Here is an 11,178-nt window from a genome sequence, read left to right on the forward strand (position 1 = left end):
TTGCACCTGTGTATGCTGGAAAGAATTTCTGTAAAATACCTGTAGAGAGTCCACGAGCATACTTTGGGCTGTGTTCATAAACTGGGGTGAAAACCAGCTGGTCTCTGTACACAAACATTTTACCTTCTTCATTGGAAGTATTTAGGTAACGCTCTGAAAGTGTTATGCAGTTGCACTCCTGGGACCGAAGAAGGAGGCAGCGAGGAATTGTAAATCATCTGTGCTCACACCGGTGGGAGAAGGGTTAAGTCCTGGTTAGTTCCTGGTACCAACCTGTCCTTTTTATTTATTTTATTACTAGAAAGCTGGATGGAGGACACAGGCAACAAAATTATTTAGTGACAACTTTCATCACTTGATGTTGTCCCGAAAACCCTTTTTTTTTCCCCCCTCATTTGAGCTGTGAGATTGCGGATGATTTGAATGAACACCTTAGCAACGTTTTGGCTTTGGCGGAGGGTGGGTTGATGAAATCTGCCACTTCCTTCATATTTCTGTTGCTGTTTATGTGCCGGTTTGAAATGACAGGGTGCAGGCATAGGGGAAGGACTCGGGGAAAATTGTGCCAAGTCACTTGCCGTTCCAGTCATCTCTTTTAATAATCGTTGAAGTGTCTGCTTCCTCACCCAGCCCTGTAGGTAATGTTTCGGGGTTGCTGCTAGAGACTAGCTCCTCAGATTGTGACTGTAGTCATTGTCACTCTTGTGAAAACGTTTGTAGCTGAATGCTCAATATTTTCCTTTGGGGGAGGTTTTCTACATGACAGGTTTCTTGGAAGTCTGTTGATCTAAATAGATGGAGACATTTCCCTTTCTACGCTGAACTTCTGTAGCTGAAAGAAATAGCTATGCAACCTTTAGGGGAAGAAAAAAAAAAAAATTTTGCTGCTTTAAACGAGCCAGTGCAAGCCTTTTGAAGGTTTGCGTAGCCAGGCAGAGGTTCCAGGTATTGGTACTTTGGCATGAGGGTTTTGTGGCTGCGAGAGCCATAAGCCAGAGACACTGGGTGGGTTTTTTTTTGTCTCTGGCTCTCGGTTACTTACTGGAAAATACACAAGTGTTTTTATGGATGAGTGATTTGGTTCTGAAGTGTGATTGAAAGTCATAGCTTGTTTTTATTGCTGTGTGGTGGAAACTCATTTTCTCAGTCTAGGGTCCAGCGTTCATTTGCAAGGCTTGCGAGAAGTGGAATGCTATCGGGAAGGTTACGGTGCCTTTTCTGGTCTGTCTTTTAGTAGTAAAACAAAGTGGTTAATCTGTCCTCCTTTCTTGAGGTCTGTGCTGGAAGCTGGGGGATTTCCTCCCCTATCACATCCCTCTTGAAGTTACAGCTTTGTTCTGGCCACAGTCTCCCTGTTTCATGGACGCAGCTCGAGTTCCTTAAACAAGTTTCCATCCTACGTCTCCACCCGCTTAAACTTCAAACACTTCATAAAGCTTTGGATCGCTCTTAGCTTAAATATTTTCTTTTATTCTTGTATTCATAAAGTAGGTCAGTCTTAAGTGTGACATTTTTTGTATAAAACAGCTTTTTCCAGGAGTCTTGTGGTTGATGAGTAACGGATATAAAACTTGGTGTGTTTGATCATGACATTAAAACTAGAATTGATTTTGAGTGAAATGCTGTTTGGAATTTTGTAAAGAGAACGAATGATTATGGTGGGCCTGATGCCTTTTAGTCACCTTCCTGGACAACTTTCTACAAAGAGATTTTGCCAGAGATGGAGGAACACTGGCTGTCCTTGGAGAGGACAGGGATGTCATCTAACAGTGTTTTGGTTGTTAAAAAAAGGATATGACAACCATAAAACTATGGTTTTTCATCATTTTATAATACTTTTGTCTGTAGAGTACATCCTGGAGAGATCCGCATCCTCGCCTAGAAGAGGAGCGATTGCTTGGCTTTGAATTGCTGTCCTTTCCAAATGGTTTATCCTGTGGGATGGTTCTAAGGTATCCCAATGGGAATTGGAGTTTTCCTCCTACGTCAGGCCTCTTGGACATCTCCAAAGCATCTGCTGATGGCTTTGTGCTGGTCCTTGGATGCTTTGGGAAAGGACTTGAGCCCCTAAAGACACAGGTTGCCTTTCAAGACCGCTGTTGTGTGGGTGGATAACATACCATGAGCAGGGGTATCCCGAATGGGTGATCAAAGAAAATTCAGTTCGATCCAGGAGCTACATCATGCTTTCAGAGTGTTTTTCAGAGCTATTTGCACGTCACTGTGGTGGGCCTGTGCTCTGGTTTGCCCATCCTTCTCTCTTCAATAGAGAAGACACCACCTGATGCCTGGTTACCTCTCCTGCTTGAATTTTAATCCGTGCTGCTTTTTAATCCCTGGTGAAGGGCTTTCTTGGAGGTAGTCCAACCTTCTTGCAGCAAATCCTAGTTCATGAATGTAGATTGAAATTCCTACCAATCTGTCTGTCATCCCGTTTTCTATTATGTAGCAGCCAATTAACCTGTGACACTTCTTTATTTTTCTTGAAGAAAACAGGTTTCAAGGAATGTTCCCTTCTCCAAACACGACTTCCCTGGGTTTAAATAATCTTCAGAAATCCCACTTCGGTGCTTTTTTAGTTGCTGCATGAGGAAAGGGGAAATCTAATGTAGTGATCAATGATATATATTTTCTCCCCACGAAGGAGGAGTGAATTTTTGAAGTCGTTATGTATTGCTGAAGCACAGAGGAGGCTTTGGCTGATATATATCCCGGCGTGCCTTGGAGTCATAAGGGTTCAATCGCTGACATTGTTGTTTTGAGTCTCAAGATACTGGATCTGGCTATGGCAGAGCAACTTTATTGAAATAGCATGTTGGTATTTAAAACAATATTAATACTATATTTGATTCATTAAATATACAAAGGCAAGTTAAAGCGTTTCCATGTGTGCGCTGTTAGTTCTGGCGGGAGGTTCTTCAGATGGTTTTATGTGGTTTCAGACAACATTTTAGCACATTCTTAAAATACCCACAAAAGCCTTTATGTAAAATCTCATAAAGGTGAACCACATAAAAATGATTTTTTTTTTTTCCCTGTTTCATGTCATTAGGATCAAAGTCCAGTAGGTAAGAATAAATTTCCAAAATCCTTGTTTCGGTCCCTCTCTTAATTAATGTTTCATGCTCATAGCAAGCTCGTAAAGTGGGTAATGGGGAACTGTCTGTACACACTGTAATGTTCTCGGTGGCTGCCAGTTCATTCTGAGTGAATTCACTTCTTCTATATATGAATTTAGGGTGTTTTTTTTTTAAAGCAACCTTGCTCTGGGAATGGACAATAGCTTCTGCTCGCTGGCCTTTGATTCACGCTGCCCTTTTGTCAAGGGAAGGGTCGCTTAGATTGGAACCGAGGTTCGCTGCGGGACTGAAATTCCCATTAACTGCACGAACCAAAATCCATTTGTACATTCCCCAGGGGGTATGAAAAGGGCGTTTGTTGGTTTGTTAGGTTTAAATTGTCTGCTGGAAGTCTGGCTTTCGTGTGCCTGCGGAGCAAAGGGCTTTCCTTTTTTAATGGTAGATTATCAGTGGCTTGACAAATGTCGCGGGACGGTGCTGTGTGTGTTGGTTACTTCAATGCCCACGCTAAGCTTGGTGAGCAGTAGTCACCCATGAAAAATAAAATGATATGGTGAGTCAACACCAAGTTGTACACCCCTCCTGGGGTCAACATTTTGTTGATACAGGCTTGGATGCGTGCAATTAAAAAGAATTGGGGCTCTTTTGGTGATTCCTCCTTCTTGAAACAACATATTGGCCAGATCTGTAAGTGCAGAGAATATGTTGAAAGTTATCTGTGTTATCTTCATTAACTTCCCATTATTTTTTTTCCTGACTTGTAGAAAGGATGAGTTAGTGTTCTTGAGTCCACAATACTTCAAGCTAATACATGAAATCCGAAATGCGCCGTAAATCACATCTTAAGTGCCATTAACAACTGTCAGGCTTGTGTTTAGAAAGGAGGGGAGCACGAAGGTGGGAGGGTTCAACAAGTTTTTCATGTTGGCGTTGAGTGATACTTTCCTTTCTTGCAGAAGAGGAGAAACATGCAGTCACTTGCAGATCTAGGCGATCGTCTCGCTCATGACAGTAAGAGGCAGGAACACAGAAAGGATTAATCTGCGGGACGCTCTCCCAGCTTAGCTGCTGGGAACTGTCGGTCGCAGCAGCTCGTCGTCTCTTTGGGTGATGGGCTTTTGCTCTCCTCCAGACAATGAATTCTCAGGTGGTTTGTGGGATTTATGTATGTACTTGCAGAACGGTGGTATGTGCCCAGAAAAGAGTAGAAATGTCTGACTGCTGAAATGTCCTGTCACTGATCTTCTGGCTCTGCTGAAGTTGCCTCTCCTCCTCTCCGTAGTTCTTCGCAGGAGATGGGGATCCTGTGCAGAATCTAAGAGTTGCGCACCCTGTATTCCCTTTTGCTCGATTCTCCTTATGGCTGTTGGGAAACTTGAGAATGGAAACAATTGGTAAAATGTTGTGGGTTGTAGTTTTGGATTTCTAGAAGCCAGAATTGGTTCTTGTGCATCTTTCTTCTAGTTGTTTGCCATTACTTTCATCCGGCATGTAAGGAGCCTAGCACCAGGGTTAAAAAGAAGGAGCAGGGTTCTGCAGATGTCATTGCTTTGTTAGTTTTCTAAGAGTGTATTTTTTGCTACCAGAAACCTGAGAGTTGGGTAATCTAGCCCTCTCTCTATTGTATATCTGAAGCTGGAATCATCTGTAAGCCTTGACAGCATCCCTTCGTTTCTAGGAACCTTGGTTTCAGTTCAACCCCATTTGCAATAAATCAAGAAGTCAGCCTCACACACAAACTTTTGAGACAGCAGCACAAAGCTACTTACTTGCTCCCTTTTGTCTTAATTAGTGGACTTTGTTGTAAAGAACTTCCAGACTCCCAATAGCGAGAGAACAGGGGAAAAAAAAAAAAAAGACCAAACTGTAAAATAAAGCCTTGCTCTCAGCCTACTTTGTAGCTTGTGCTTTTACCAGCTGTTACAGTTAATTGGAATCAGAGGAATTGTTTGCTCAAGTACTGCAGAAAGCTGTAGCTAGCTCTGTTTCTCACTAGACTTTCTTTCTCCTTCAGAGAAATGTACAGTTTTTTGTAATTAAAGTCTCTGTATTATAAAATTATTTAAACTGATGTGTTTTTAGGTATCTAACTGGTGAGAGTGTGCTGTCTTAAAAAAAATAAATCTTTACTAGGATGTAGAGATTCTGCTTATTTGAGATTATTATTGATATCTGCCTCTGGCTTGGATCCTGCTAACTTTTAACATGCCTATTGGATTGCATCCTGCAGGTATTTTGAAGGTGGAGTCTCGTCTGTCTACCTCTGGGATCTGGATCATGGTTTTGCCGGGGTGATCCTCATTAAGAAAGCTGGAGACGGATCAAAGAAGATTAAGGGATGCTGGGATTCCATCCACGTGGTGGAGGTTCAGGTACAGCCTCTGGGGCAGCTGATATTCCTAAGTGAAAACAAAACCCAGTTAATTCCAGACAATTAACGAGCACAGGTGTTCCACTGAACAATGCAATATTGTGTTAGGGGCTGTAAACGTCTTGCCCCTGTTAATTTTTGAAAATTCCCTGAAGCAGTTTGGATAGAGATAAGTCAGGGCTGTAATCAAAAAGAATCCCAGAAGAATTGAAAGTATGTTACTTTCTGTGCATGTGATCCTGAGATTATTTTTTTTTTAACGTAAAGGTCTACAGATAAATATCACTAATTAGGTAATAAAAACAAGGTAATAGGAGGTTAAATTGCTCTAACTAGATTTGCTTTGGAAAATTAGGGGAATGTGCACACCTAGGGTTGTTTTTAAGACACAGACTGTGCTATGTGAGTGGAGTTATACAGAATCTGTCCTGTTGCTCCTGGGGTCTTCGGGGCCAGCCACGGTTTAGTTTTTTGGGGGATTTTAACCTTTTGTCTCTATCCTTTTTGTTATCCTTCCACTTCTAGGAGAAATCCAGTGGTCGTACGGCTCATTACAAGCTGACCTCCACAGTGATGCTGTGGCTGCAGACTAATAAAACTGGTTCTGGTACCATGAACCTTGGAGGGAGCCTTACCAGACAGGTACGTCTGTATATTGGCACAAGTTTCACACTGCAGACCCAAGGCACATCTTTCCTTATTTATATACCCAGTACCCCCAGTCAGAAACAAAAAGCTGATTTTGTGAGGTGTTGTGTAAACATCTCTTCTCCTGCTGCGCATGCAGCCCAGTGAAACAGTTAATGCATAAGTGTGTAATTACCAGGAAGCTCCTTGAACTTTGCTTGATGGCAGTTAGATTTCAATTAAAAATCTAAAACAGTTTAGACTTGCTTTTAAATCTTAGTTTTTCTTTTGACATTCCTAAATTTTTATACTTCCATATGTGCTACCCAGACAGATATTTTTATCTGTAAGATTTACCCCCTTTCTTACTGCAAGATTCCAATAGGATTATAAAAATACAGGATGACCTCTTTTGCGATGTGTCTTAAGAGCCAGCTGGGCCACTGTGTGTGAACCTTTATTTTGCATTGACTCTAGGATGCTTCTGTTCTTAAAGACATCAGTTATCTTCTAGTATCCTCCTTTAGTATTTTCCTCCTGCAGTACCAGACACTGATTTTTAAAAAAAAATAAAAAAATCTTCTAAAGATTTGGGTTTTTTGTGCCAGTGTTAATTACTTCGACTTCCTCTTGAGAGCTGTTTTTCGCGGGGAAGGTGCCAGACGGCTGACTGTTCGGGCAGCGCTGCTGTCTCAGTCTCTGATGGGCAGAATCTGCTGGACTCGACTCCACGGGGCGAAGGTGCTTCTGCCCCAGCCACCTGCCAAAGGGTGCTGTCTCCCTGCTTCGTGCTGCTGGTGAATTGCAGTTGCTTAAGATCTAGACTGTGGAAATCAGTGACTCGAGGAGAGTAATAAACTCTGGAGGACAGGAGGCGTATTGTATGGTCATGAGTGACTAGAGAGATTGGCAGGAGCTAAAACTCCTTTATGAGACTTCCCAGGGCAGACCGTTGCTTTCGATACAAAGGACAATGCAGACTCTGTTAAACAGTTTGTGTTTTTGTACAGGTTTGAGCCAGGCGAAGGAAAGAAGGTTGGGTGATCGCAGAGAGGAACTGAAATTGTGTTAGTATTGCAGCCGCAGGAGCTTGCCCTAGACTTGGGTGATTTTTCTTTCCACGTTGTTGATTTACAGAAGAAGCTGATGGAAAAGCAGGGTGTGTGTGTGGGGGGGGGAAAAGGCATCTGGAGACAGTTTTGAGCATTGCGTACTCTGTTAAAATGTTTGCAGTAATTACACCCGAGTTATGGTGACCCGGACAAATATTTAATCACAGACCTTCCTAATACTTTAAATCATCGCTGTGAAGTGGGGGCCAAGGGCTTGACTCTGGCCGTGGCCTTCTGGTGCACGTGAGCCGTGCCAAGGAAAACAAGAGTCTGTTGAGAATGGGTGTCCTCAGTACACCTTGGCCCCAACTGCTCGGCCTTGTTTAGTTTGACTTTCACTCTCTGAGCTTTCGTGGGGAGATTCATGCTTCTGTCATCATTTTAACAGCAGATCATTTAATTCATCTGCGATGCATTAAAGCAGGGGCCTGCTTCCAATGTAAGTAACCATAAAAAAGCCACTGGGGTAATGATGCACTGCTTCTGCACAAACAATGGAAACTTGAGTTTCAGAATTTAGCTTTGGGCCGGAGATTTTTCTGTTTGCGGATGCTATAGTAGGCTTAACGGGACAGGCTTCGTCAGAATCCACAGCAGAAAACAAAAATCTTCATGCTGCCTTGAGGTACAGTACGTGAGGAGGAGCTGTTTGTCCTCAGCCATTTATTTAGCTGTAGCTGGACTAAACTCCTGAGTGCGAGGCTCTTGCTTTGCTGTAAATCCAGTTTGCTACATCACCTGAGGACACAGCAGGTTTTAGTTTTACTTTTTGGTCGGCTTTTTATACAGTCTGCAGCAAACCTAAGCACCAAAAGTAGGTTTTAGTTATCTCTCAAATGGTATGTTACAGTTTTACCTTGACAATATCAGTAATCTGATGTCTTCACCATAATTTTGAAATAATTTTGTCCAGGGTAAACGGTACATGGTTTTGGTCAACTCAACATTTAAGCTACTTGACCACCTTTGATCCTAAAATGTGAAGAGCAGATGTCCTCGTGTTTCAGTGGAAGCTTTTGAAGTGTTCACAAGCTTTGTAATATCCTGGCTTATAAACTGATGGCAGAGAGAACCTTTCAGTGCTTTGAAAGGGAAGTCTGTTGAGAGCCGTTACTTTGAAACCAGTTTTGCCTCGTAGCTGCGAATCGGGTATTTTTCGAGTGATGACTGGAATGATTAACTTGGTGGCCAGGAGCAGGCGCAAAGGAACGGCTCGTGTAATGCCTCCTAATTCACCACCTCTGGCAGCGACGAAGAGCCGGGCATGGCTCGCACTGAAATGCTGCGGGGAGCGTTTGCGACTTCATATGGAAACGCTTGCTCAGTAGTTCCCCTTCCTAAAGGCTGCAGGTTACCCTCGGTGTAAGTGATCAAGCAGTCCTGTTTGTTCCTCTGCAAATGGTGGTAGAGCTGAGCTTGGGTCTAGAAGCAAGAGTCTCGAAATTGCTGCTCTCTGCTGTCATTTCCTATAGGTGAAATATTGTTGCTCTGCATCAGACACAAACATGGGGGTTTTTTTGTTGCCTTTGTCAAAACTAGTTGGAAAAACTTGTCTTTGTGGTTCTTGAGTATCCCCAGACTCTTGTTACTACAAGGCTCCCACTGAGGCTGTTCCTAAATGTTGCTCTGAATTTCTAAGAATATTTCTTGTTTCTCTATCTCCCTCCAAGACACCGTGTGTTTGAGTATTCTTACACCTGGCTTGGGGCTGCGTGATGTTACGTTCTCGGTAGATATTGCTTGGAGGTCACGTCCTTAGCCTGTGCCTACTTTAATGTCCTACACTGAGAATTGACATCTCTTCCAAGTCATTGAACTTTTGACTTTTCAATGGTTTTCCCAATTATGTTTTTCATGTGCTACAATAGGAGTTGTCTCTGTCTTTGTTTATAAGAGGAAAATAACTCTACAAGCATTTTACATTTGTAAATGGACGGAATAAGGCAAGAGAGGGAGAGGCGTAGTAGCCAGATGACTCAAAATGAGAACGTCAGGCTTTCTCTTTAGCAGTTCAACTATGGAAGTTCCTTTTTAAGAGCTGGAGTATAGACTCATCCAAACAAAGTGGCATGTGATGTGTTCTGCGTGGAGTTCTGGTTTTGTTTGAAATGTGTGTATACGCACACAAGTATGCAACACAACAACACCTGTATAGTGATAGATATCTCTCTACATAATTTATGTCTAGGTATAATTGATTTATATATGTGCATGTATAAGCTTGAGAGCATGATAGAACTTTTTACTCAGCTCCATGCATGTAGGATCCCTAATTTTGGTCTGAAAACTTCAGGAGAATTTAAGCTAAAGTGACATCTTCACGTTGGACACTTCGTTAGGTCCTTGTTGAAGCAATCCTTTGTGTTTTTGCCTAGTGAAGGCTTTTTTTCTAATCTTCAGCAACGTGTGTTGTTGTTGTTGTTACACATAAATACTGACACCAGGTATGTAGCCAGCTCGTTTGACTCCACAGGACGTTATAGAAGGACTTTTTGGTGGAACTGGAAGGAGAAAGCTGATCTTTTCCCCCTCTTTTTCCCTTGCTGTCATCCTCCCTCGAGACATGCAATGTCAGCTAGAGAGCTTCTGTTTTTCCAGTTGCCTAAACAAAGCTGCTCTTCCAGACAGTCTGTTCTGGAGACAGCCCTGGGTGCAGCTTGAGAGCTTGGCGTTGAAGCAGCATGGCCCAGGATGGAGGAGGTAACTCCCAGCTCACGTCCAACACTGCCAGGCTTCAGTCGACACAAGGACTGAGGCTGGAACGCAGATAGGGACAGAGCGATCGGGGTGTTACACAGCACCTGCCTTGCCGAGGGGCCGCAGATTGAGTGCGGTGTGTCTCGGAGGAGAGGACGGGACACGCTGCCTTCCATTGACAACAAAGGGAGCAATGCTTGCGGGGAAATGAGAAACGCCAGCAGCTTTGCAGTGACCTTGCGCGTTCTCCAGTGACTGCAGGTAACTCCCACCTCCCCTGATTCAAGCCAGATGCTTGGCAGATGATTTTTCTCCTCGACAGACGTTCGGGTCCCGCTCTCTTTGTGTACATTGGAATGACTTGTGTCATTTGCCACGGCGCTGTATTGCTTTGGCTGAATTTTGAGGTTTCGTTAGGCTGCACTTTTATTGAAGGTAAGAGCAGCTGTATGATCCTGTTTCACTTTATGCAAAGTAGATGTAGCCTTCCCGTTTTCTGGCAAATAGTCAAAACTGCACTTTGTTGGACAGATTTCTCGAGCCCCCTTCTTAAAAGCAGGACTAACAGGTGCCTTTCTGAGATCTCGTTGCGCACAAAGAACCTGTGTGTGTTTCCTAAGCCGGGATGAACGTTGGGAGGAAGTGCAAGTTTGCTGAGAAAGAAGTTGGCGCAAAACCTAGAGTTTATTTACACACGGAGGTATGGGAAGGGGAGGATATAAAGTTGTAGAGTAAGTGAAGCCTGGGATTTCAGATTAAAGCAGCACAGATGTATGTTGATTTTCTAACTTGAAATATTCTCTAGCAAAGGTGAAACGTTTTGCAGAGCTGGATGAAGGCTGGTCTGGTGCAAACTGAGCTCTCCCCGTGTTCAGGAAGATGTGCCCTGTGATATATGACTGCTCAATAAAACACCAGCAGAGACTTTCTGCCATTTATCATCATAGGTAAATCCTCCGAGGCTTGTGCTCTGCAATTAGGAGAGTCATATATTTTCATCAAGTTGAGCTTTCGTGTAAAGGCCTATCCCACCGACTTCCAGATGTTGTAACGTTAAGCGGGGCTTTGAGGAGTGTTTTTCCACCAGAGGGATCTTCAAGTTGTAGCTGTCACGATCCTTAAGCTCCCCCTCAGCACTTGTCCAGTTTCCTGGAGGCACTGTCTCTTTAGTCGCTAACTGAGTAGGATTTTGGAGCGTATATTTGGAGTGCAGAGGATAGCAGAGATGTACCAAACAGCAATTGCCCAGGAAATTATTCCTGCTTTAGAGGAACGTATGGATTTTAGAGCG

At 43.2% G+C, this 11,178-nt stretch overlaps 1 protein-coding gene across 3 annotated transcripts in view; it reads left to right on the forward strand.

Moving 5' to 3' along the window:
* CAPZB (capping protein (actin filament) muscle Z-line, beta) overlaps nucleotides 1-11,178 on the forward strand; it is a 46,055-nt gene that overhangs the window by 26,932 nt on the left and 7,945 nt on the right. For all 3 annotated transcript variants that reach the window (XM_010084639.1, XM_010084637.1, XM_010084638.1), the window contains 2 exons: nucleotides 5,311-5,452; nucleotides 5,977-6,093. In XM_010084639.1, the coding sequence (XP_010082941.1) occupies nucleotides 5,311-5,452; nucleotides 5,977-6,093 (259 nt within the window). The remainder of the gene's footprint in view (nucleotides 1-5,310; nucleotides 5,453-5,976; nucleotides 6,094-11,178) is intronic.

The sequence above is a fragment of the Pterocles gutturalis genome, unplaced genomic scaffold (genome assembly GCF_000699245.1).
Source record: "Pterocles gutturalis isolate BGI_N339 unplaced genomic scaffold, ASM69924v1 scaffold5655, whole genome shotgun sequence".
Lineage (NCBI taxonomy): Eukaryota > Metazoa > Chordata > Aves > Pterocliformes > Pteroclidae > Pterocles > Pterocles gutturalis.